Source organism: Aspergillus japonicus (assembly GCF_003184785.1).
Source record: "Aspergillus japonicus CBS 114.51 unplaced genomic scaffold BO86scaffold_85, whole genome shotgun sequence".
Taxonomy (NCBI): Eukaryota; Fungi; Ascomycota; class Eurotiomycetes; order Eurotiales; family Aspergillaceae; genus Aspergillus; species Aspergillus japonicus.
The window spans coordinates 39,656-64,341 of record NW_020291722.1 but is presented as its reverse complement, the minus strand read 5'-3'; the positions used below and the strand labels follow the sequence as shown (position 1 = coordinate 64,341).

The 24,686-nt window shown below is 53.1% G+C and overlaps 12 protein-coding genes across 12 annotated transcripts; 4 read left to right on the top strand and 8 right to left on the bottom strand.

The window, feature by feature from the left end:
- Positions 1–658: 658 nt before the first annotated feature.
- Positions 659–1,289, bottom strand: BO86DRAFT_236021 (uncharacterized protein). Its single transcript, XM_025667048.1, has 3 exons — positions 994–1,289; positions 847–932; positions 659–787 (listed from the first exon to the last, which is right to left on the bottom strand). Exons 1-3 carry the CDS (start codon positions 1,242–1,244, stop codon positions 762–764), a joined length of 363 nt encoding a protein of 120 aa, XP_025522842.1. The 5' UTR covers positions 1,245–1,289; the 3' UTR covers positions 659–761.
- Positions 1,290–2,050: 761 nt separating this feature from the next.
- Positions 2,051–2,596, bottom strand: BO86DRAFT_404186 (uncharacterized protein; the record flags this gene model as incomplete). The annotated part of the gene is made up of 2 exons (XM_025673987.1): positions 2,051–2,298; positions 2,356–2,596. The coding sequence occupies 2 exons, from the start codon at positions 2,594–2,596 to the stop codon at positions 2,051–2,053; spliced, it is 489 nt and encodes a 162-aa protein (XP_025522841.1).
- A 795-nt stretch (positions 2,597–3,391) lies between these two features.
- Positions 3,392–3,769, bottom strand: BO86DRAFT_404185 (uncharacterized protein; the record flags this gene model as incomplete). The annotated part of the gene is made up of 3 exons (XM_025673986.1): positions 3,392–3,451; positions 3,501–3,584; positions 3,632–3,769. The coding sequence occupies 3 exons, from the start codon at positions 3,767–3,769 to the stop codon at positions 3,392–3,394; spliced, it is 282 nt and encodes a 93-aa protein (XP_025522840.1).
- Positions 3,770–4,569: 800 nt separating this feature from the next.
- On the top strand, positions 4,570–6,651 carry BO86DRAFT_413509 (uncharacterized protein; the record flags this gene model as incomplete). Its single annotated transcript, XM_025674750.1, has 1 exon — positions 4,570–6,651. The coding sequence occupies one exon, from the start codon at positions 4,570–4,572 to the stop codon at positions 6,544–6,546; it is 1,977 nt and encodes a 658-aa protein (XP_025522839.1). The 3' UTR covers positions 6,547–6,651.
- A 287-nt stretch (positions 6,652–6,938) lies between these two features.
- Positions 6,939–7,180, bottom strand: BO86DRAFT_404183 (uncharacterized protein; the record flags this gene model as incomplete). The annotated part of the gene is made up of 2 exons (XM_025673985.1): positions 6,939–6,953; positions 7,019–7,180. The coding sequence occupies 2 exons, from the start codon at positions 7,178–7,180 to the stop codon at positions 6,939–6,941; spliced, it is 177 nt and encodes a 58-aa protein (XP_025522838.1).
- Positions 7,181–8,128: 948 nt separating this feature from the next.
- Positions 8,129–8,594, top strand: BO86DRAFT_324465 (CVNH domain-containing protein; the record flags this gene model as incomplete). Its single annotated transcript, XM_025668474.1, has 2 exons — positions 8,129–8,303; positions 8,389–8,594. 2 exons carry the CDS (start codon positions 8,129–8,131, stop codon positions 8,592–8,594), a joined length of 381 nt encoding a protein of 126 aa, XP_025522837.1.
- A 1,524-nt stretch (positions 8,595–10,118) lies between these two features.
- BO86DRAFT_404181 (uncharacterized protein) lies at positions 10,119–12,915 on the bottom strand (the record flags this gene model as incomplete). Its single annotated transcript, XM_025673984.1, has 3 exons — positions 10,119–10,823; positions 11,165–11,323; positions 12,667–12,915. The coding sequence occupies 3 exons, from the start codon at positions 12,913–12,915 to the stop codon at positions 10,119–10,121; spliced, it is 1,113 nt and encodes a 370-aa protein (XP_025522836.1).
- An 837-nt stretch (positions 12,916–13,752) lies between these two features.
- Positions 13,753–14,052, top strand: BO86DRAFT_404180 (uncharacterized protein; the record flags this gene model as incomplete). The annotated part of the gene is made up of 2 exons (XM_025673983.1): positions 13,753–13,914; positions 13,990–14,052. The coding sequence occupies 2 exons, from the start codon at positions 13,753–13,755 to the stop codon at positions 14,050–14,052; spliced, it is 225 nt and encodes a 74-aa protein (XP_025522835.1).
- Positions 14,053–14,547: 495 nt separating this feature from the next.
- BO86DRAFT_442138 (putative endo-1,4-beta-xylanase) lies at positions 14,548–16,430 on the bottom strand (the record flags this gene model as incomplete). Its single annotated transcript, XM_025676288.1, has 5 exons — positions 15,959–16,430; positions 15,734–15,890; positions 15,547–15,679; positions 15,370–15,473; positions 14,548–15,198 (listed from the first exon to the last, which is right to left on the bottom strand). Exons 1-5 carry the CDS (start codon positions 16,012–16,014, stop codon positions 14,548–14,550), a joined length of 1,101 nt encoding a protein of 366 aa, XP_025522834.1. The 5' UTR covers positions 16,015–16,430.
- Positions 16,431–16,938: 508 nt separating this feature from the next.
- On the bottom strand, positions 16,939–18,132 carry BO86DRAFT_371805 (ankyrin; the record flags this gene model as incomplete). Its single annotated transcript, XM_025670329.1, has 1 exon — positions 16,939–18,132. The coding sequence occupies exon 1, from the start codon at positions 18,112–18,114 to the stop codon at positions 16,939–16,941; it is 1,176 nt and encodes a 391-aa protein (XP_025522833.1). The 5' UTR covers positions 18,115–18,132.
- A 943-nt stretch (positions 18,133–19,075) lies between these two features.
- On the top strand, positions 19,076–19,852 carry BO86DRAFT_383418 (uncharacterized protein; the record flags this gene model as incomplete). The annotated part of the gene is made up of 1 exon (XM_025670840.1): positions 19,076–19,852. The coding sequence occupies one exon, from the start codon at positions 19,076–19,078 to the stop codon at positions 19,850–19,852; it is 777 nt and encodes a 258-aa protein (XP_025522832.1).
- A 1,309-nt stretch (positions 19,853–21,161) lies between these two features.
- On the bottom strand, positions 21,162–23,870 carry BO86DRAFT_442129 (ferric reductase family protein; the record flags this gene model as incomplete). Its single annotated transcript, XM_025676287.1, has 6 exons — positions 21,162–22,239; positions 22,320–22,441; positions 22,506–22,558; positions 22,622–22,854; positions 22,928–23,250; positions 23,328–23,870. The coding sequence occupies 6 exons, from the start codon at positions 23,868–23,870 to the stop codon at positions 21,162–21,164; spliced, it is 2,352 nt and encodes a 783-aa protein (XP_025522831.1).
- Positions 23,871–24,686: the final 816 nt, after the last annotated feature.

Genomic DNA, 24,686 nt, shown 5'->3' with positions numbered 1-24,686 from the left:
CCTTTCCCCAAAATGTCATTTAACCTTCTTGGGCGCCCATATTCAGATCGTCGTTTTCATATCGTGGCCCTCTTCCATACTAAAGAATTAACTATCGGGTAGGGGATCATATTTAGCCTTAAGAAAAGACCAAAGAAATACAAGTTCAATGACAAGCACAGAGCCACCAGAGAATACGAATAGAATGAACCTGCTCCCCCCCCCCGGCTCAAGCACCTTACTCAGCCACCTCGTAACCTTTAACCCGAAGTTATGAACCGTTCCACTGTCAAAGGCAGCACCACCACGAACCACGGGGCGATCGGAGTATACGGGCCGGAACCATATCTAGCCCTTGATCCGAATCCCGCATTTGGATGTCTTGCCACGGCGTCGGGTGCGGATGTCGTATCCGCAGCATCTTTAAGTCTAATCCGAGACTTTCTCTCCGCAGTCGAATACGCTGTAGACAGTTTGGATATCACGATTGGGATTCCACTATTGCAAATGCAAAACATTTATAGAAACACCCCGAATGTACCAGATCGCCAGAAAGGAGCGTGCAAATTGGAGGTATTCTCTCTCCTCCTCCTCCAATTCAGAAATCTTCAACAAATCGCGAAGGTGACGGACTAAGCACTCAAATGACAAACGGATACAGCGGCACAGAGAAAACAGAGAAAGAAGCAGAAGCAAACGGCAAAAGAGAAAGAATCCACGCAAAAGAACCCCACAGCCGAACCCGCCAGTCCTGCATGAATCCAACCATTCCGTAGCCAATCTTAACACTTGGGCAGTTTCACAGATGCTATTCCACACTTCCATCAATCCAAGTTCGGCAGAAACAGAAGAAAAGAGGCAACGTACCGAAGCCAGCGCACGGCTGCACAGCGGGATCAGTCCGGCGAACCCAGGAGCTTCCGCTTCCGAAGGGTCCAATTCTTATCCAGGTTCTAGGGGTGTAAATCAGCATGAATGCTCCCAGAAGAAATGGTTCAGGTAAGTAGAACATACTCGTCCGTCAGAATCTGACACGTGAAGGTGACCCTGGTGTTCTTGGCGAAGGTAGGCCCGTTGACCGCGCAGGGCGCGGGGAGCTTCTTGCTGACGATTTTTCCGAAGATCGAGCAGGAGACTGAGCCTGTAGTGGCCTGACGGGCCTCGATCTCGGGCTCGGGGTCCGCAACGGGGTCGGGTTCTGCTTCGGGGGCGGCGAGGATAGTGGCGGGGAGAAGGGCTGTGAGGAGGATTGGGGTGAGTTTCATGATGTGCTGGATGCTTTATGGTGGGTATAACGATTTGTATTGCTGTGGGCGATGGAAATTACCCTGAAGCTAGGGCAAGGAATGTGGGGAGCTTTGTAGTCGGTGGTGCATCATACTACCTTCTGAGACTGCAATAATTCAGTCTGCATGTAAGGCTGTGCTGAGTGGAGCACGCTCGTACTGCCTCACTTGACCTTCGTCGCCGAGAATCGATCCACTGGTTACGTCCATCCTGTCAAGACTAATTGTAGATCATCCGCGGAGGCCTCCTCGTTCAGAATCGGGGGACCCGGGGTTCGACGGTCTTGGCGGGACCCAGCGGTCTGGCCCTATACGAAGTTGGGGACAAAGGTGCGGCAAAGCTCCGCATTAGATCATCTTCGCGCACTATAACACTGATTAAGAATATTCCTAGGTCGAAATTAGAATGCGCAGCAAGGTGGATGAGGCAGTGTACGCTGCCAACCTTGGAGTTCGTCATGGCGAGCGCCTAGACTACAGGCCCGGAGCTCGGAATCCCCCTTGGTATTCTGCGTCCGTTCTTGGCTCCTCGTATATTCCCTGTCCTCTACCATAGTATCATAGACTATTCGTGAATGAACAGCATCTCAACAGTGGTAGGTAAAATAGTTGTGCTCTCAGTCTACGATTCATGGCTCAAATGATCTTCTATTGCTTCAAAGTGAGAATAAGAATAATCGATTCAATTGTAAGCGGGAGTATAAGTTAAGCTATCGATAGAGCCGAATATTTCGCCACTAGTTTCTATAATTTGAGACTCCGGGCAACAAGCTCAGACAGCAAGCTCAGACAGCAACCTTAGCAAGGTCAACCGCAATGCAGTCGGTAGGAAGCGCGGCACCGGAGCGGGTGGCGTAGATCATGTAGGTGGGAGGACCCTCGGCGTGGAACGAGACGTGGGGACAGGCGAAGAACTGGCCCTGGACCCACTTCAGCGCATTGTCGCTGCCCGTGGTGAATCCCTGGGTCAACCCTCCTGCAGCGATACCGCCGGTACTCTTGAGGCCGACATGTCCGTCGGTGCCCACGTAGACTAAGGCTCATGGTTAGTGCCTGATGGGGCAAGAAGTTACGAATTTGCAAGACTTACCGACATCACCATTCTGGATACCCAGAGTACCATCTCCACCGGTGAAGTTGATTCCATGTTCACCGTGAGGGGCCAGGATGAAGGCGTCGCCCTGGCTGATGAGGGCGCGGCCCTTGAGCTCGGTGGCGCGGGACTGAGCGCCGCTGATGAGAAGCTGGAAGGGCGGGGCGCTGGAGGCGGCGGCGGCGGCGGCGGCGAACGCGCTGGATATGACAGCGGATAGAGCGAAGGCAGTCTTCATTCTGTAGGAAGAAGGTATTTGACTAAGGTTGGAAATTGGACGGGCTGTTGTATATCGCAGTTCCTGTGTTGTTGATGCGAATGGTGTTAGGAAAGAAGGTACCTCACTGCCCTTCTATGTATGTACTTCGGGCGCAAGTCCCACCATGGGTTATCTTTCAGACTTATCACCACAAGTCCAGCTCCAGCACAGAAACTTGTAAGGTGGAGTAGTGCTGTATCACTCCATCACGGTTCTCACAATGTCTCAGTTGTCGTTGACAGAAGATACTATCCCACTATCCTATCAGATTCTGCTCATTTGCAACCAGGGTCCTTATAATGTCTCAGTTATTGTGGAGAACTGAGCCTACCAGACTAACTATTGCTTACGCATATTAACTGACAAGGTGCTCAATTGTGCTTTTACCGGAGACATGATTTCAAGTATCATAAGGCCCTACAGAGACATTCGCTGTCATGATAGTATTACCCACCTGATTAAAGATCAGAGACCCATCCGGCAGTTGCACGAGGTCCAATGAGCGTGAAGGGGTAAGCACAGTCTGGAGGCGACGAAGATCGCCCGAGACGACGTGTAGAATCTACGGGACGGTACGATGTGGATCCAACGTGTTTAATACAACAAATACACAACAAGCAAAACAGCAGACTCATGTTGAATGAACCAACTGTAGCCAAGAGCTCCGTCCTTTCCCCTGCCGTCAGTCAACCCCGGAGCATTCCCTCGGCCAGCACATCAACCCGACCCCTTCGAATATCCAGAACCCGCCGAGGAGCTGACTACCACAACAGCTCAGCTACAAACAGCTGTGAGCCGGATGGTGTCGAGGTTGCAAGTATGTCTCGCCCCGCACTGGTCCTGATCAGCACGACGAACTTTGCCAGAGGCAAAAGAAACTCACGCGGTGGTTGTTGGGGCACGGAGCGTGGTAGACGCTTCCCGGGCGCTTCTGCGCCGTGCACTGCTGCGTCACGCTGCTGCAGGTCTTCGACAGTGTCAGTAATAATCCATTCAATGGCAAGGCTGTCTTACCCCTCGAAGAATCTCCTGGATGGAGGCATCTCCATCTACCTCAGCTGGGGCATCTGCGACGTCGTCGACCGGAGCGGCAAGACCAACTCCGGCACATAGAAGGCCGATCAGGGAGAGAGAGATGATGCTTGCTTTCATGGTGGTGGTTCTGCTTTCCTGCAACTTGAGCTAATTATGTTATCGATAGGCTAAATCACTGGCCGCTCTGGGGATGGAATCGTCAAGGATGGCAGACGACGAGCATTCTTTTATACCTGCGAATCTCCCACTCGTCTTCACAGGCATACTCCACGGCTTCATATTCGTCCCCATAACTGTGGGGACGTTGTTCCTGGCGGAGAGAAATCAATCCAACGTAAGCATTTGGCGTTGCTTGGTATGACCATTCAGGAACGCGGGCTCAGAGCTGTACTTCGCTGTTGTCGCACAAAGCTCGTATACTTCTGGGGTTGGAGCCGCCCCCAAACGCGTGGATGCACCTGCGCACAACTCAAATTGACTGGATGATGTAGCCTGTACCTCTTTCCGCCATGTTGATAGGCATACACCCGCAGACTCGGAGGGTACAGGGACGACTGATGGAACATTGTAATGGCACAAGGCGTCCCGTGGCCCCTCGGACGGTCTGCAGCCGCCTGCACGACAGTTGCCATCGGAACAAATGAAGGAAGAGACTGCCAATCACCTGCCTTCTCAAAACCGCGACTTCTAATTCGCGGTCGACGGACAGACGAGCGAGAGGGCCGAGGATCAGATTAGGGCTGCACCGTGGACGACGTGCAGCCAACCACAATGGGCCGTTCTAGTAAAGCCGTGATTGGCTGCACCTACTTGCATCATCGCCTTCAGAGGCCCTATTTAACCAGCTAGATATCCGCAGCAATTTCCTTCTCACTCCTCTTCATCAAGACTTTCTTGAAGTTGAATCATCGAACAATATGCTCTGCAAGTACTGTGACCAGATCTTCCATTCCCCCACCTTGAGCGGCCCGCATCATCCCGATGCTGCCTCCTCGACCGCGGCAGCCAGCAGCGGCTGCTATATCTGCCAGCCTATGCTGCACGATCGATCACAGCATGGCAACTCCCTTGACGGAAGCTGGAGCTATCGCATCTATAACAACCATGGCTACACCCAGGTGATCCTCGACCACCAGAGGGATGACCCGCAGCTTCAAGAGAGCACCCCATTCTGCTACACTCTGATAGCCGTTCCCAGCGCCATCATCCCGTTTAATCCCGCCCCTCGTTTTAGGAACCCTTCTGTTTGGCTGCGAGATGCTAGCACAGCGGTGGAGAGTTGGATGAAGGCCTGCCAGAATGAGCATGCTTGTGCTCAGAACTTCCAACCAAAGTACCACCCGTCGCAGCTCTTGGACGTGTCACGTGGTGGTATCGTCCGCTTGATCACTCCACTCGAGACCGGCATCAACGAGCCATACGCGGCGCTAAGCCTCAAGCTTCCCACATCAGTGGAAGGAGAATGGTATTCTACAGCGGAAGCTTTGCGCACCACTGACGTGCGCATTACTGATCTTCCCGCAGCCATCGGCGAGGTCGTCACTCTTCTGCTTTCGCTCGGGATCAACTACATCTGGATCGAGCAATTGTGCCGTGGACCAGAGGACCAGCCTGACTATATCAACAATGAGCACGAGAAGCTTCGTCTCTACTCCAACGCTGCCCTCACCATTGCGGTGTCTACACCCGAAGATCCCGTGCAGAGTGTCTTCAGCCATTCCCCAGCGACATCGCACGTGCAGCTCCTCCCTTTCCAGGTTACTAATGTGATGGGAGTTATCAGCGAGGGCTGCATGAGCAGCAACATGAATGATGATGATAATAACACTCCAAGCTCGAATCTTACCATCATTCCCTGGGCCTACCTCTCGCAGACCCTGCACCACCAGCACATCTCCTCCGTAACAATCCAGACCCGCCTCGCCACTCCCCGTCTGCTGACAATTTCTCCCTATGCCACAGAAGTCTTTTGGGAATGCGCCTGCCTCAACCCCGCCAGCGAGACTCTCCCCGCTGGCATTCTCTCGTTCCTCCCGTCTTCCCTTTTGACAGGCGTGGAACGCTTCCCCCACCGCGACACGGCTCTCCCCGCTGATGCGGACTGGTCCACCCTGCTGGAATTCTGGTATAGGGTTGTGGACGAACACACTGCAACCCTTGCAGGTGGGGTAGAGAGGATGCACTCGGAGAAGATGTTGGCGGGAGTGGAATGGGTGGCGGATGAGGTGGGGGAGCGGATGAAAGTTATACAAATTTCCGAAAATGAGGGAGAGGCGATTGCAGAACAGGAAGAGGCAGCCGTGTACCTGGCGGGACACTTCTGGGGATCGATACCTTTGTCGCTCGGTTGGAGGGTTGGTGGTTCAGATTTCGGTAATAGTGGTCGGGCAAACAGAAGCGATCGCGTGCCCAGTTGGAGTTGGGCGTCTGTTCAAGGAAGGAGGGTGTTTTCCCCGCTGGGCTTGAGTGTGAGGGATGACCAGCGGTGTCTGGCTGAGAAGGTGGGGTATCGTCGAGACTCACCAGAGGGAGCAATCACCATGCTCAGTTTGAGAACGTTCGTGCTTGACGCGCAGTTGATCGGTGGTGGAGGGCACAGGGTCAAGGTGACGGGGTTGGAGGGTGAGAGGTATTGGGTTGAGGTGGAGTGGGATGGTGAGGATGAAGAAGGACCATCGGCTTTGCGGTTGGCAGTGTTGGTAGAGAATGAGTGGCTCAGACAGTGGAGTGGACTCGTGCTGAGGGAAGTTCCTGGTGATGATGGAAGCTTTCGGAGGGTCGGATACTTTATGCTGAACACGGTGCAGGGGGAGGAAGGTTGCAGGGAGGAGAAGTGGAAGACTGATTTTCGGAGGGCAGCGGGTGGTTGCAAGGAAGTTGCGAATTTGGTTTGATCTCGCTTCTATTCTTTTGCCCTCTTTTTTCCTTTTTTTTTCTTTTTTTTTCGGGGTTTTTTTTATTTGTCTTCTTGTCGTAAACGCAAACATAGGATATGGAGGATTGGTAGATTGAATTCAGTGCCCATTATTGATCTCTTCGCTATTCCTTCTGCTATCGGTTCTTAGACATGAAAGCGAGCAGGAAGCGAAAATCAAGTTATGCAGTGGACACTATGTGCCACACTGGTAGGGAGCACGAATACACGCCAGCTACTAGTGTGGCCGTCATGTATATTAACTGACAGAAGCTTCAAATCATCCACTTCAAGTCTGCGTTGAATTGCGCATGTATATACTACTTCAATATTCAACGCCACACATCTATTTTCTATCCCTGTAAATAATACTTATACTACAGGTAGCTTTAACCAACTCAACTCCAACATCATAATCAACCCACTTCTCGTACTATACTTCCCCCACTCACATCCTCCGGCAACAGCTCCGCATGCCCGTTGGCCACCAAGGAGGCCGGGGCGACGGACAGGGCGCGCAGTCGGAGTTGTTTGTACTTCAGGGCGGATTCTGCTAGGGTACTATCTTTGCGGATGCGGAAGAATGTGTATTCGTAGGCTGGGGGAGGGGTCATGTTTCTGGTTGTGTTGTCGTCGCGATAAGGATCGCTTCTCAAATTGGAACTAGTTATGGATCCGACCGCGGCAACTACCGAGTACCGGCACGCGGTCTGAGAGGTGTGGGGAGGCTTGGATGTATGATTAGTAATCATCAAACACACAATTGGCGAGTCTCACACCTCCCTGGGTCACGTCTAAACCATAACGGTATTATTGCCCCAGCCTACATCTTCCCTAGCGTTAAAAGAGTTCTGACTTAAGAGAGCCCTTGGGTCTTTTGTTGAATCAAGGCGTATCAGTAGACACGAGAGTCTTCACTAGAGTCACCTGACGTGAGGAAAGGCGAGCAAAGATTGAGCAAAGGTAGGTTGGAAGGGGTGGGATTTAGTAAGCGGTGTATGAGTGGATTTGTGAGAATGGATGGATGGGTTGTGGAAATCAAACTCCCGTCCGCCCCATGTTAGTCGTGTTGATCTTCCTGTGGCGTGGTAGGCTGTTATTGCTGCGATCTCATCCCCACAGTTCATCTCGTCCAGCTGAAGGTGAAAACTGGTACCGACTGGACGAGACGGCCTGAAATGGGGAATGGGGGTACTCTACTCCCTAGTGGGGCTTCTCGCCAACACCGCCTCTTCACAATGATTGCCTTGTTGCCTCGAGCAGTGGGGTCATAATCATTGTTTTTCTGGGTGCGGCTGGAATTATGTCATATTAATTGCGCCAAACACAAAATTTGGGAACCTCAGCTGAGTTGATGCGTGATTTTTCTTTTACAAAAAAAAGCAATTAAAAAAGTATGCTCAATCCTGTTACACCGCCTCCGCTGGATTCCACTCGAAGATAAAGAGTGTGTGTTATTTCCGCCCCTCAAGTCCTCGACACAGCTTCCTTCTTTCTTCCTCCGTCATCTCAGACTATCTCTTCCATATATCAACCACAAAATGTACCACCCTAGTCGAATCATGAACCTGGGTAGGGAGGTCCACCACAACCCCGCTCCATCTGGGTCCTTTGAACGCTCTGCCAAAAACATTACAATCGACGGTAATGGCGTGCTCCATGCCGAGCTTGAAGGTGCTTATAATGAATACCATAAGGCGAGTATTGACCTCAATTACTACCTGGGAAACGACGACGGTATGGTACACCAATTCCTAAGCCATAAGCATATTTTGCTTGATCTCAGTTCGGTCTTATCTAATACTTGTGATTCATTCTCTAGGAGAATTTCAATGGGGTGGTACCGATTTCATCAAGACTGCTACAGATCTCGCAATTGTGCATGATAAGGAAGGAGTCATTGTTCTACGTGCTGAGTTGTGTGTTCCACCTGCTGATTTGTGTGGGGACGGAGGTTATGCCACCAATCAAGTCAGGCTGGGCGAGCACATTGGAAATAATAATGGCCAATTTGAGTTCCACAAATAGAGGGAATGAGTGTTTCCAAGTTACTGGGCCGTCTTTCTTCTTTGGCCAGGGGGGAGGCTCAGTGTCAGCGTCGCTAATTCGGCCACGTGATTCCAAAGGCCTTTTCCCACTTGTTTACGTAGCTAGTTCCACCAACCACCAAGAAAGTCAAGAAACACGTTCCAGAGCCTACCCTGAGACCTCAAAATCGCCGATACTAAGCCTCTGCTTTAGGAGACCCAGCCCTACGGTCCCCACCCCCTGTATCTCCACCAGGCGCTTGACCCCTAAAAGGCCCCTTGTGCCACCCTAATCTGTTATTAAGTAGTCAGCGAATAGTTCTCAAGCAGTGAAAGACAAGTAATGTAATTCACGGCCGAGTCGTACAGACGGTCGAGCCGTACACCCTAAACACCGTAGTAAATGCGATATTTGATAATGTGATAATTTAAACCCCCTAAGGTTTGATAAAGGATCGTAGTGAGGTCAAGTATCAAATATGTTATACTAATCATATTGATTAGGTTAAGAAGTATTTTGACGCACCACAATGTATAGATATAAAGATATTCCTCGCTGTCGGCATGTATTTCTGGTAATGCAAGTAAGTAACTGAGTACTCTGTATATGAGTTTATCCATGCTATTCCTAACGCTCTTAGACATTATCCTACTCACATTTAAGTAGAACCATATTATTGCTGGCAAGATATAGTCACCTGAAAAATTGCATTTACTATGGCGGTAAGGGTTCACGGCTCGACCGCGTGTACGACTCGGCCGTGAATTATGTTAATTAAACGATAGAGAGACTTACTAACAGCATTGTTGATCATAGTCTGCGTCTCCCGGCCCCCATTATTGTCCTGCTTGATTTGAAGTTCCTTATGCGACTTCAAGTGTGTATGAAGATTATTAGTCGCGCCGTAGTCTTTCTAGGCAGTTAAGAAGTAGTTAGTAGTCCGTTCACTGATTAGTTGTGGGGAAGGCCTTACAGTGCGCTTAGTGTAATCCTGAACATGATAAAACCTTTCCCTATACGGAGGACCATAGCAAAACTACTGCGCGGCGCATAGGCTAATAGCCCTAAAGAATACGCGCTTACCCTATGGGCAGGAAATGGTCACTCTAACACGTGACCTTGAGTGGTAGAAGGGTAGATGGGTACCTAGTATACGGTCTCGCTTCTGTTTCTAGACGCTTTGTCGCCCCGGGCCGGTTGACGCCGTGCCCCCATGGAGTCGAATCTGCTGACAGATTGATGGGAGCAGTCAGTTCTGCATAGTTCACTGGCTTGTCAAAATGCATCTATCCCACTCGTGGTAAATCAGATCAGTTGTAGCCAGGAGAATTATACTGTGCTCTAAACTCCAGTACTTTGAAGTAAATGGAATGAATTGGTTTATTACGTCGAGGTTCGAAGGATCGCTAACTCTAGCACGGTGTGCAAATAGGCAGGGCCAGCTGCATACATGATCCACCACGCAGAGGCCCAGACCTCCCAGTTCGACGAAACCAGAGGGTATCTAACGAGTAGACCCAAGAACTAAAAGTAGCTGATCGACGTCGTCCCATCTCTATGATGGGCCCACCCGCCCGCCGACCGCTGCACCACATCCTTGGCATGGTCCTGGTTGTACTTGGCATCGAAATCATCCTCCGTTTTCTGCCAGGTGGGATCCAGGGCCTTCAGCCCCTCCTTGATCCGCATCACGAGGTGACGCCCATAATTTTCGTAGTCGGTCTGCGCCAGCACGATCCCCAACCGGCGCTCGAGATCATGTAGCCCTTCCATGACGCCAAAGCCCCACCCCTTCACGTGGTACATGTTTGTATCGTTCTTTGTGAACCCCCACTCCTCACAGATGAAGCGCGGCTCCACGGTGTCCTCCCAGCACTGGTCCCAATACTTGGAGACGTTCTTGGCCCACCGGCCGTCGGCGGCCATCTTGGTGCTGATCCAGGGCGGGCAGCCGACCACCACGTAGTACTCCTCCTGCTCAAACCAGAAACGGATCCCGTTCAGGGGACCCTCGTACGCCCGGTATGCCGTGGCGTTGAGGCAGGCGACCTTGTACCTCCCAGAGTCGTCGACCTCAACGTTTTGTTCCCATTTCTGCGCGTTGTGAGCGGAAGTCGTCGTCGCGGAGCACCACCATCTTTGATTCTTATGGGGGTCGTAGTTGTTTGGGAGGGAGCCGGGTGAAGAAAGAAAGTAAGGATTGAGGGGTATGTGAATATAGACAAGGATCTATGTTGGGGTGGATAAAGTGTTAGCTGTAGTACAAAGGAAAAAGAACACCACGCAAAGCCCCGAGTAACTAGTGCATCCGTTTAGCGGGGAGACGCATGGAATTGAAACTTACAATCTGACTTAAAGCACTCACGCGCGCACACCTTGGTTGCTTAATTGGAAAGCCACCATTGGGCAGACAGTGTCCTTCTTATCCCAGCGACAGTTGCCGACTGGAAAGATTATTTATTAAGAAAACCACCAGGGTATAGACTCGTCTTTTCCCACAATCGGAATATTCAGATCCAATACCTAGTGTAGCCACTCTGAGCCATCCCGATTGTGAAGCAGCCACTCACCGCGGTCGTCTGGCTCCACAGCCCACCGATCGCCAAGTCCACGTCCAAACTCAGCCGCATCTGCAGTGATCCAGCTGAACGGTGGGGATCAAAGGCCAAGAGCCATTGGAGGAAGTAAGTACACTGGGCAGAGTTGGGCAGCCCCTTGTTCAGTTCTTCCTCGGCAAATCAGCGATTATTACGGCTCGATCGGGCCGCAATGGAGGAACGCAGCGGGTTCGAATCGGAGCTGTGGTGGGGCTTTGCGCAGAACTCGCAGAATGAGTCGAGGCTTCATCTCAGCCTGCCAGCGGGGATCCACTAGACACCGGATGGATGCCGATGGTTCAACAATTGAGATTCTTTATACAGGTGGGCAGGCAGCCGTGGCGAAGTTGGATCATCAAGAAGAATGCAAGCGATGCAGCCGTATGTGACGAAAAAGCGGGGTGCGGCTGGTTGTCACGACTGCCTTGGTTGAATAAGGCGATTGTTTGCCACGGCTATTGCTTTTGGAGGTCTCACATTCTTCCCCGTAGTCAAGACTTGCGACGAGGTCTGTTTTCTAAAGTGCCGCAGTAGAGCTGTTGGGGACTATCGTGCGCGATGTTTGACTCAGGAACGCGTTAATTTAGAGAGAATCAACTATGAGGGGATGGGGGGTTGATAAACTTGCCCAAATCCGGGGAAGCCCGCCGTGGCACCGTGGATTTGACGGCTCGGGCGGATCCTTCCGAGGCGGAACATCGAGAGACAGTGAGCTAGCTGACCAATGGGAAGCGGCATTCTCGGCAAAATGACAGCACGTCAATTCAGTACTAGGTTGAGCAATTCATGATCCACGATGAGGAAAAGAGATACGACGAGGAATCTTGCAGTGGAAGGCTCATCGAGCTCCTACAGGTGTTTGCAGAAGGACTTGGTATAGCATGCTTCTGCCCACGCACTTGACATCATTGCCATTTATCTCAAGCAACGCACCGTAATCACCTCCTGGCATTCTTCAAATTGATAGGCGATAAAGATAGTGCGTAGTCGAGGAAATGCCATAGAACATATCGAATGAAATGTAAGGGAAGACCGATGCAGACAATTCCACGCCTCAAACAGTGTGGTAGACACATCTACGATAATGCCGAGTCCCATGCGAAGACTAACCGACGGTTGGCTCGTCTTAGCCTCACCCACAGGTTGCCGTTGGCTACTCGAATCCAGGGCCGCGATGAGGTGCAAGAAGATCACTGGAGATCCATCTAAGCGGTGGTAACAAGCAGTAAAATTAAGACCAACCACTTCAGCAGAAGAATAGAAAGCAAAGCCACATAAGCAGCGGGGAATCCCTATTTGGGGCGCGACAAAAGCAACTGTGGGCCAAGTTTGCTGATAATATTGCCTGCCTCAAGAAGGCCTACCCACAGGCCGACTCAGCCTCAGCGAAGCAAAAAGCTCGGCTAGCGCCTCCGCTACTCGCACGAAGCTATACAGCTTCGATTGCTTGATGACTAGCTGTCGCCCTTCCCTACACCGTAGAAGATCCTTGCATGGCGCGGACCCACGGCCGACAGGTAGAGGACGGGAAACGTATCCTCATCGGGAAAGAGAAAAGGATATGCCTGTCGCGCCTCATCTTCGAGATCCTCCAGCGCTTCCTGCTCCTCTTCGGTGTCCACATTGAGCTGAAATGCGCGATTGCGCATGGCGGAGACCAGGGCAAGCAGCTCGCCGTACAGGATTTTGTTCTCCAGGCCATTCTTGGGCTGATGTCCTAGCATGGTGAGGTGCGGGAAGATTGTATCGCCCTCTGTATCTGGCTCGAGATATGACTCTATCGACCAACGAGATATATCTTGACAGTAGCCAAGATCCCAGAGCTCTAGAAGAAATGGACCCGACAGATTAGTACAGTACGGAACAAGTTAGTCGATGCGGATCTTGATTAGGCATCAGAGACATCGTTTTGGTGCACACGAGATATCTTACTTGATTGGGTGCAGCCTCTGACGACTGAGCATCCCATAAGGAGGGCTGTTATGTATAATATCTCAAACAAGGGTCTATCGATGGAGATGAATTTGGAAAGAAGTTGAAGGGATTGCAGGTGTAAGTAAGTATTTAAGCCTTTCCTCTCCCTGCTTTCATCTTCGCGGGATGACACACCATTCACATCACTAAATCAAACGTTTATTTACTTTGAATAATAATTTCAAGGACTCAATTGTTAATGGGATACACACACACTTTAAGGAATCGTTAATGACACTGCAATTATTGTCCTTGGTTGTGTTTGAGGCTTATGTGCAATAAATATGTAGTATACTAGAGATAGTAACCCAACGGTATATAATATCCATTACACTACAAGCAATAGTGAGTGAACGCTCAATCACATGGAAATGTAAATACATCTGCGTGAGCCGGTAGTGCCTGATAAGTATGTGTGAATGCAAACACAATAACCAGTAGGACCCGCTTTGTTGTCGATAAGCTCTAGTGAGTCCCCCTACCCTTGTCTTTGCTTCTCCTCCCCTCAACCATAACATTAACCTCGTCCTCATCATCCTCGTCCTCATTATCACACGTCTATACCTCTTCTCTGACCACAACCCAACATGTCTCTCCGCGCAGCAAGAACAAACACGGCGGCGGCGGCAGCAGCAGCAGCAGCAGCATCCGGGGCCGGGGGCCGCAAGACCAACCAAGGCAGAGGCGAGGGCCGGGGCGGGGGCAAGCGCAACAAGGCCCCAGGGTCCTGGCAGGACCGCAAGCACCAGGTAAACTTGGGCGTGATGGCTTTCGCTCATTTCAATGCCTTGCCTATAGGGTTGGATTGCTTACACCGCGTTCAGCATTGCACGCGTTGTGGTGCCTTCGGGCACACCCGCGCGGTGTGCATCCATTTCGTCCCCTAGGGGACACCGCGTTCTGTGCGCCCCGCCCGCCAACCCAACAATGCCCGGTCTCGGCGGGACTAGTGGCGGACCGCGGCGCGCTTGGCGCGGGGGCTCGAGACCGGAGAGGCGGAGGAGGAGAAGGAGGAGGAAGAAGAGAAGGAGGTAAAGAAGGAAGAGGGGTAGATATCGCTCTTTGAGCGATTTTATCCCTGTGCATGGGGTTTTTCCCCGCTGAACAAGCGGACTCCGGCAAAGAGCTCGCACCTCAACGCGGTGTGGGAGTCTAGTACCTAGTTTATCTAGTGGCGAAGCTAAGACGAGCTCCGAGGCTATTATTGAACCAAGACTATCTATATCGCGGAGAGATAGTCCCGAGCAGCTACGAAGCGTATAGCATCCTAGTTCACTCTTTTCAAAGATATCCTAAGGCTACATCACATGACTGACAATGAACTATAAGTAACTTTGTTATATGACTCAATGGCAATCACTCCGGCAAGGCAAGGCTATACCTCACAAACACTGCGAGTAATAGTCATTGACATAGGTGCAGGTGTACCCAGTGGCACACGCCGTCGGTCCACTCCAGTTAAGCCCTCCACACTGCCCCCAATGAGCGGCCGTAGTGCCCGTGCTCGCTGCGCCCGTCGTGGTAGTCGTGGTCTTCCCAGTCGCAGTAGCGGTAGTGGTGGTGGTAGTGGTGGTGACCGTAACTCCCATCCCCGCCAACAAACCATTGTACGCGGGCTTCTTAACCAGATTCTCATCCCAGGGCAGCGCCGCTCCATAACCCGAGAACGTGCTGGGCACCCAGCTGTATTTATCTGTCCAATCCCAGATGGTGAAGCCAACACAGCCCGTGGTCTCCACACAGGATTGCACCAGGGCCTGGAAATCGCTCGACTGTTGGGCCAGGGTCGTAGCAGTGGTGGGTAACAGAATGCGCACATCGGCTTCTGTGTAGGCGACCTCGACCCCGAGCGCGGTGAAGGACTGCAGCACCGAGATAAGGGAGCTCTTGCTGGGCACGGTGCCTACACTGAAGTGGGCCTGGAGGCCAACTCCGTCGATTTTGGCACCAGAATTCTTGACGAGCTGGACGATGGCTCGGGCGCTGGCGGCCTTGGCACCGCCGTACTCGAGATTGTAATCATTGTAGAACAGCTTCGCGTCCGGGTCCGCGGCAGCCGCTGCGGCGAAGGCAATGGGGATGTAGGCTTCACCAATAGTGGTGTAGAAGATGTTGGTGCGGTAGGTCCCGTCGTCGTTCAGCGCTGCAAACGTGTCAGGTTGGTGGATGGGCTAGATGCCTTGGCTTGACTGACCTTCATTGACCACGTCCCAGTGGAGACATCTCCCTTTGTAGTGCGACACCACGTTTGTGATGTGGTTCTTCAATGCGGCGGTGAGAGTGGCATTAGTCCAGGTTCCGCTGGTCACTGTCCCCAAAAGCCATTAGTATCCTTGTCACCCTCTCTCCAAAAATCTGACAGCAAGAGAGAGGACACGCACCCCAGCTAGGCAGCTGGTTGTACCAAACCAGAGTATGACAGCGCAGATACTGGCCGTTGCCCTCAGCCAAATTTGCGATCACATCGCCATTGGTGAACGTAAAGGTGTTCTGAGATGGTTCCGTGGCATCCCACTATTATGAAGGGTCAGCAACAGTCACATGGCCTAGACACACGGCATAGATTACCTTCATCGAGTTTCCGGGAGTGATTTGACCGAAGTCCGCGGTGTTGTTTAGCTGAGTAACGTATGGGATATCCGTGAGCTCGGGATTGTCCGTGGCTGTGCCGAAGTATTCAAGTCCTTTGGCAACGGCCGCTTCATCGAGTCCAACGGCAGAGACACTGCAGAGTTGAAGATTGTGATTAGCCAGGATTGCATTCCTCGATGATAGGACTCAGAAGATACGCACATGCTGGGTAATAGAGTCGCGGCAAGCGCCGCGGTAATCGAAAGCAGTCCGACCATTTTCGCGTGATTGTAGCGGTTCTTCGACCAGAAGAAGCTCGTAGTCACGACAGAGCTACTTATATGCCTTGACTCTCTAGCGATTCAGCCAGGCAACGAGCCCATTTAGGTCCCAGCGTCGGAGTTATGCTCCGCAGTTCTTCATAGCCGACGTCCGTTACGGGCCAGGGCAAAACGGGAGAAAGTCTTTGCGATGGAAACGTCGAGGCTAACGCTGCAAGACACGGAGCGGAGGTGAGCTGCCGTGCAAACATCGCGTGGCATGACGTGGATTGGTTTGGGAAAAAACTGCAGCGTAGATTTCCCCTGGGGGTTTAGCCTAATTGCGAGGTGTAAGAGTGAACAAGGCTTTGAAGGAAAGTTGTGATGAAGCTAAATTGCGCCACTCCGTGGCTAAACAGGTCCTCCGCACGTACTCCGCACTTCGCGCATCGGCAACCGGCCCGAGGACCGACGGCATGTGGCACTCCTGCATTAAGCCAGTGGAGAGCTGAAGAGCAAAGGCATGTTTCTTTTGTCGGAAGAGACAACACTTCATAATGGAAGAGACATAGATCAACCGCAACATAACCTACTATGGCATATCCCTGTAGCCACAATACAACTTATACATTGGGATGTTATTGTCGGCGTCCCCGAGTAATCTGGCCACGTGATCCAACGCGGTTACCAGGCTGCTTCACCTGTTGATATCTGAGATCGTTCAACAACAAGCCAACCACCAAGAATCACGAAATCGTTACATATCGTCTATTCCTGAGTACCTCACATCGCTTGCAGTTATGATGCTGGTCAATGATATTTGCCAAAACCAGGTCCACAGAGCACGCCTGAGACTAGCTTCCATAAACGCAGCACGATGCAAAGACGTGGCAGAAGACGGGCAAGAGTGACACATACTCCACCTGAGAAAGGGTTTATATATCACTCATCTCGATCGCGCAGCAGGTCAGCCAAGATCTCGTTCCCAAAGTCCTCCGCCCAAGCAAGGGGCGTTCTCCCGTCGTGATCGGGTAGAGTTGGATCGGCATCCGCCGCGAGCAACACCTTGGCGACGTCCACAAACCCATTCTCCGCCGCCAATGACAACGGAGTCCGACCCTCGGCATCCTGAGAGTTACAGTCCACACCCTCCGTGGCAAGCAAAAGCTCCACAACTTCTTTCCAGCCAGCCTGTGCCGCTTTTGCCAGCGGAGTCTGCCCAAAAGTGTCCTTAACATCAGGACTCGCACCCGCCGCCAAAAGCAGCTGTGCGACTCCCACGTGGCCGTCTTCCGCCGCCATGGCCAGGGCGGTTTTTCCGTCCTCGTCGGTCGCATCGACATCCCCCGGTCCGCCAGCCCGAAGCAGGAGATCCACCACCGCTTCGTGCCCGTTCCGCACGGCCTCAAACAATGGGATGTTGCCCGCCTCGTCCCTCGGATGGGGGTTGACATGGTGGTTGAACAGCAGCGACTCCAGCAAAGCCGCCTCGCCATGTCCCGCCAACCACGTCAGCGGTGTCCGACCTAGATGATCGCGAAGGTCAGGGCGAACGCCAGGGGTAGCCAGCAGCAGCCGGACCACCGCCTCATTCGGAGAACTCCCGGCCGACGCCGCCGCCGCCGCGGCACGATGCAGCGGGGTGGCGCCCCAGGCGTCTCGCGCATTCACGTCGACTCGCTGCGTCGCCAGAAGCACGCGGACCACCTCCTCGTGGCCCGCGGACGCCGCGTACATGAGCGGTGTCACCTTCGAGGTCGGAATCAGTCGCACGTCCGGATCAACGCATTCCAGTTCAAGCAGCATCTGCACGATCGTCGGATGGCCGTACTGGGCCGCCAGCACGAGGGCCCGGTGGGCAACGAACTGCATCTGTGAATCGGACAGCACGGAGTGATAGAGGTCCAGCAATTTCTGCGCGGTCTGCTGACGGCCCCCCTCGACCGCCCAGCATAACGCGGTCCCGCCGCAGTATTGGCCGTCGTACCGGTAGAGATAAGGGCTGACCAGTTGGTAGGCGCGGGCGCAGGTCTGCGCGAAAGCATTGAGGTCGGCGACGGAATCGAGCTGCGCTGCGATGTGTTGCAGGAGCTCGCTTGGTAATTCCATTATCTTCATTCTCTGAGTCTCGTTTCGTTGGGTCTGGGAAGGAAAGAAGGGGAGACAAAGAGCGGATGTGGGGACGATAAGCACGGCAACTAGTGAGGCTGTTGGGTGTTGGGTAGAAACTAGCCAAACTAGGTCAGGTGAGTTGCTCCCGCGTCGGTTCGCGGGCCCGCCTCGATGAGCTGGGCTGTCTTGTAGCTCGGCTTAATGATAGTAGTTCAACTATTGCCTTGTACAGGATGTTGTACATATAGGTAGCCTTCCAAGTTCCATGCATGTACGTATGTGCGTGGCGAGTGGGGGAGGACCATCGAATCATCAGCCACGGCTAAGTGGAAGCTTAAGCTAATTAAGCTAAACAAGCCTTGTTCTGATAATGAGTGGAGCTCCAATGAAAGCAAGCTAATTTCGATCCTGGCAGTTCTGCACACCGAAATTTTCTACTCCGTAGGCACCAGCATATCAACGGAGTTCTGATTGGCTGTCTCGCGAAGTGGTCTGGGGCCGATTGAGCCTCGATCATGAGAGTGGTGTCCCAGTCCGATAAGAAGGAGGACTAAGGAGTCCTTCCAAACGGGCTGTGGAGAACTATTGTGCAGACTCTCATCCAGGCAAGGTATACAAGCATCATGGATAGTAATAAGGGGCTGCGAATAGAAAAAAGCCGCATTTGGCCCCCAAATTCTTCGCGACTCAAGATCCACCGTGACTCGAATCCCAAGATACGACAAGACACGATAGCACCGAGTATGCGTGCAAGCTGCCTCGCATGGCCGGAGTACTGGATATAACTAATGCGCTCAACGCCCCCTACTACAGACAATGCATCTCTCTCAACCAGAGCATTGTTTCCTTTCTAACTGTGTATGTCCTCCCCTCCTTGAGTTCTCAATTTGTGTCGTACTGAGACCCATTTGTATTTGTGTTCATCTCGCAGCACCATCCACGACAATCGCGAACCCGCTAAGCAGCCATGCGCACTCAAATCTGGACGGCCCTGTTGACCGGTGCGTGCGCCGTGCACGGCGCGACGGCGCAAAACGTCACCGTCTACGGCCCGGGAGAGCTGCCCGCAGGTGCCACCGAGACGTTCCTGGCCTGCCTGACCAGCCTGGAGACCAGCTACCGGGTGTACGTCGACGCCGGGGTAACTGTGGTTCTCCCGCCGGGAAGTAACCAAACCATCACGCTGGACGGAGCGGACGGCGGGCTGTACGACTGCCTGACCATCACCGAGGTGATGACGGGGATGCAAGTCGCCGTCGAGGACACGGTCGAAGCCGACACGAGCCAAGAGGAGAACAGCCTCCTCGCGAGCGCGGTGACCTACGCATGGCTGCTCGCGCAGGGCGCCCAAGGCCAAACGCCGATGGGGACCCGGCTGTCTGCCAGCGCCAACAGCACCACCACCACCGACGAGGATCTCGGGCGACGGGACGATCCCCGGGGGCTGGCGAAACGCACCCACTACCACTACTACGGCTACCTGTCCGACTACTCGGCCTGCACGGACTCGGCGCTGGTGACCCGCTACGGCAGCACCTGCTACAACCACAACCAGGCCTACTACGGGGTGCGGTTCGAGAACGCCTTCGCCGAGAAGATCCTCACCATGATCATCTGGCCGCACCACCGCTGCGAGAACGGCAACGTGCGCTCCTTCACCGTCGCGCCCCTGTCGGTCAGTGCCTGCCAGTCGCGCACGACCTACTCCTACTATGGTCATTACGTCACCTGCAAATGCACTTAGCGGGAGAGAAAGATGTCAAGATCTCGTGCCGTGCTGGATAGGGGAAGGGAGTTCGTGGATGTTATTCGAGATTAGATGGACTTGCGGGACTTCGGTGCTGTTTGAGTTCAATATAATAGATCTGGGAGATTTTGTCTTCATTTGGGTCCGTTCTTCTGGCATTGTCGTGCTTGGGCCTTTTTCTAGTTTTCAAGTACGAAGTGGGTTAGAGGGGCATTCATATATTAAGATTCTCCAATTTACCCCAGTAACACCGAACCTGTGGCAGACCATCGGCCTCTCCTGCCGAGACAGGCTGTTGGGAAAGGTGGAAGAGTCGAGCTTGAACAGGCTGGGAAGCATGATAAGGTGGGCTGTGCAGGGTTGGCTACATATGTGCCGGGTATCCTTTTGCCTAGGCCAAGCATATCTTGGGTCTTTTCTTAGCCTGCCGCATCACCCACCGTTGCGAAAGCCCTGTTCTTTCTCACACACACACACACACACACACTCTCTCTCTCTCTCTCTCTCTCTCTCTGTGTGTGTGTGTGTTTTGTTTTCTTCACTCTTCCCTGGGTCCTGGGGGCCTTAGTGGTCAGGCTGCTCGCTCACCGCCCACCTCGGTGGTGGCCTTGGCTGGTTCCGCGGATAGCTAGCCTTACGTTAGGAGCAGAATCCAAGCATCTTCAACCTCTCTCGCAGATGTCATCAACTTGCTTTGTGTTCTCTTTTGCTTTTCTTCTTTCTTTCTTTCTTTCTTTCTTTCTTTCCTTCTCTTTGAGCACAATGAGCACATGTCTTCTTACATATTGCGTCTCAGATAACTGCAGCAAAAGTAGTCATCAGGGTGGTTCCCTTCCCTGGGTACGTGCTGTGAGCCCCTGGATCAAGTGGTAAAGTCCAGCTACAAGATTCCCACTTTCCACATTTCAAGATGGCTGTGCGGTGGATGGTCACCATTCACCAATAGCAAAAATCAAACAAAACAAAGAGAGAAAAAAAAAAAAAGAAAAAAGGTGAAAGTTGGGCTTGATATTGAGATACCAGCTCGCTCACCTATGAAAAAGGTTTATTTAGGACCTCAGCTCCCGCTAGGAGTTACTCTATTTTCCTCACATGGCCTTTTCTCAACTCTACGGAAGACCCTATTTACATGCTCGTAGGCATCTTCTTACATCCCAGAACAACTGATGGCACATCTCTTCTGCTAATCCGCAGTACCGGATGGTTGTATATGTACAACTAGCCAAAATGGCAGATCGGCCTGCTTCCACCTCGGTGGAAGACCCGCCAGAACGATCTCCACCCACCCTGGCCTCCTTCGCCACGGCTACCAGCCATACGCCTCTTCGAAATAGTCCATCGTGCGACACCCCTGCTTCAGCGCCGCATGCACCGCCGCCCGGGTCTGGTCGGCCATGGCAGCCGGGCCGCAGCTCACAACCGCGACTCGCGTGTTCTCCGCCGCGGCGACGGCGCCCGCCTCGGCGAGAATCTGGTCAATGGGCGCCCGGCCGGGGTGGATTGTCCCCGCGGCGGAGTGAACGAGCTTCGCGCCGGTGGCAGTTCCCTTTTCATTCGCGGAGTCGACTACCGTCGGGACACGCTCGTCCTCGACGACGACCCCCTTGCGAGAGCAGTAGAAGGATGCCTGCACGTCGCCGCTGGTAAGGATGTCTGCAAGCTCGCGCTGCAGCAGCTCCGCTACGAAGGCCGGCTGGCGCACGGTCCAGTGGAGCTGAATGCGGACCGTCGATGTGGGCGCCTGACGCCGTCGGCGCGTCAGGTGGTCCTGGAGGTAGGGGATCGCGCAGGCAATCCCCGTGCCACCCATGATCATGATGAGAGTGTGATAGGTGCGTAGCGGGGCGCGGTGGCCGTAGGGACCTTCAAGGAGGAGGGTGGGATGGACGGTGTTGCCGGGCTGTTGCCTGCATTGGTCGCGGAGGCGCTTGGTCCAGCCGTCATAGGGGCGGATCCAGAACGTCAGGATCGAGGTTGGGGGTGACGCTGAGCCGGTCTCGGTCACTTGCACCTGTGGTGTGGATGGCTTGAGACCGTCCTCGACCTGCCCCGGGGTGGCGATGGGGCTGCTAGCAGCGGTGCTGGTAGAGAACGCACCGAGCGTGAAGGGGTGGTTCTCCCACCCTCTCAGCGTCATGGGTTGGTATAGATGATAGTACTGTCCCGGCCCGCCCTGCACCGTGGCATTCAGGATATCCACGCGCATCACATCGCTGGCGGGGCTGTAGTGCACCACCGCCTGGGTGCGGCTGGCATGGCCATACCAGACGCGGACGTTGCACCAAACCAGGCGGACCAGGCGGAGGAAGCGATCGAAGCTCCAGATGGCCACGGGGGGCCAGAGATAGCCACTGTAATACACTGCTCCGATCTGCGCCGTGTGACTGATTGACGGTGGGTTGGGTTAGCAGCTGAGCGCGGCGGCAATGCGGCTTCCGAAGGAGAGAGAGCAGCAGCAACATACATATACAAGCAGTATAGAAGCACGACCGCGAAGGCAATGTGAATGAGGAGGAAGAGCTCGTAGAATCGCTGGCGGATAGGAAGAATCGCGAAAAGAATCATGAGACACATGATGATCGTTGCCTGAGGGAGACGTTAGACCGTTGTGTTCACGACAGCCACCGATTGTCCTCAAGTCATAACATACCACAATTCCCAACACAAAGTATAGATCTTTCAAAGCAGGAATGTAGTCGGAAGCTAGACAGATTTTGTTAGTCGGGATCAACCGAAACCGATCTTTGGTCAACAGTCCAGACGTACAATAGACGTTCCATTGGACGGTATATCCAATGGAGTGAACCACCGCCTCGAGCGTGGCCACCAGAGCAATATGGCGGTGGAAGACCGAGAAGGTCCCGTAGCTCCAGCCGGTTGACCAGAGGAAGATGTTGTTCCGGCCTCCGAACATCCACAGCCAACAGAGACACGCATAGGACAGCACGGCCGTGCGGTCCGATAGATATACCCAATTCTGCTGAGACACGTCGGGGGTCCTAGAAAAGAGTCACGGGTCAGAAGAGGTCTTGCTGCAACCAGGTTCAAAGAGTGTGGTCGGTGCCTGCTTACGTGGGATTCCCCGAGAAGGTACCAAGATTGACGCATGACAGGACAATCGATATAGCCCAGAAGCCAAAAACGATGACTGAGTCCAATCGCTTGGGGATGTTACACCAGTACAGCGCTCGTTGGTGATAGGTGCCGACGGTGGCGGGGATCACCAGGTGCAGTCTCAAATAATATCGGAGGGTGGCGAGGGGACCTCGAGAAAGGGACCAGGGAGATGCCTTGGACAGATTGAACAGACTGCCCAAGACTATGACCCCGCCCCAGTATCCGATCAGCGCCCATCCGTAGACGATATTCGTTGGTGTTGCGTTGATTGTGGCTTCCTGTGTGCATCATCAACCATCAGCATTTGACTGGAACCGAACCGGCTTCATCCTAGGGATAGCAGTGAACTACTCACCAATCGACGCAGATACCGTTTATAGTAGCTCTTCTCCAACAACACGGGACTCGTGACAGTCACGGAGGTGTTGTAAGTGTCAGGGGCCACGGCGGGCAGACTGGCGAGGTATTGGGGGGTGAGCTCGGTGTCGATCGCGGTGAGATTGATCAAGTCCACCTGGTTCTTGCCACAGAGCACCTGCCAGTACGCCACGCCCTTGACAATCTCGTTGGCGGAGCAATATTCCTTCATCGACGCGTAGATCGAAGTAACCTCGATGGTGTCCTCACAGTACGGTTCGTACTTGGTCGTCGTCGACGCACCGCCTCCTCGTCCACCTCTGCGGGCCATGCTCGCCCCATGACTGGCAGATGTAGAGGTACGGTTGGCCTTGGAGCTTGTGTGCGTGTGCGCCGACGAAGTAGCCTCGGTCTCGAACGTCAACGAGGTCAAAGACTTATAGATCGAATAGAAGCAATATTGCGACTTGGAGGTGGGCAAATTGCTGGCCCAGACGACCGAGCATAGGCCAAAGACCACGGCCAAGAACGACCACTTCATCATGAACAAGGACGGCTGGATCTCCTACCACAGACTTGGACACTCAACAAGACGCTGAGATAATTGAGACCGAGGTGCCATATCTATTTAAGCGTGCACAATACACCCTCCCCGGGGCAATTCTCGCCTACGATTCCTTCAAGGTCCTCGACTATTTCCTGTTTCGCTACACAAAGTAAAATAACTCAGCCAAGTGGCGGTCGAAGTGGAGTAAACATGCTATCTCACCATCCTCTGTCTCAGGTTTCTGCTCTCTTCTCCATCCGAACTTGAATGAAGTTTTACAACACCGACGGCTAATGAATTTCCCCCCCCGAAGGACCACCAAGTAGGCAGGTAGGGCGCAATCTGAAGTCCGCATACAATGCCCATGTCCAACGGGGTGTTTAGTACGTGGGCTGAATGCTACCGAAGCTGTTTCTCGGTACCGATGGCTAACAATTGCCATGCTGTATCGGAGACCCGCTGCAGATGAATCCATGTGTCGGGTCAAGATTCCGAATCGAGCAAGGCAGGAACTCGGATCAGATAAAGCAAGCTCGGTGAGCAAGGTTAACCCCGAGGCCTAAAGAGGCTTAGTTGCCGTCAATCCCTAGCCCCGAGCCCCCGAGCAGATCCATCCAACTCGGCAACAATCTCAAAGAATCTTAATCGGCAGAAGCAAAGCAAAGCTTTTCCGGCCCAGACCCACTCCTCGCGAGGGGGTTTTTTTTTTCTTCGCTCGCTTCTTTTCTCTTCTCTTCACCTCGTTTTGAAAAATACGAGTATCAATGTCTCGTTTTTGGCGTCTGGATTACTGGTTCGGGGGATGGGTGG

Excerpts from the sequence above, each read along its gene's own strand:
- BO86DRAFT_236021 (XM_025667048.1), bottom strand. The coding sequence starts at position 1,244 with ATGAAACTCACCCCAATCCTCCTCACAGCCCTTCTCCCCGCCACTATC. Across the intron at positions 933-993 it reads TGTCAGATTCTGACGGACGA|AACCTGGATAAGAATTGGAC; the intron begins GTATGTTCTACT and ends TTACACCCCTAG. Across the intron at positions 788-846 it reads GCAGCCGTGCGCTGGCTTCG|CATCTGTGAAACTGCCCAAG; the intron begins GTACGTTGCCTC and ends AGTGTGGAATAG.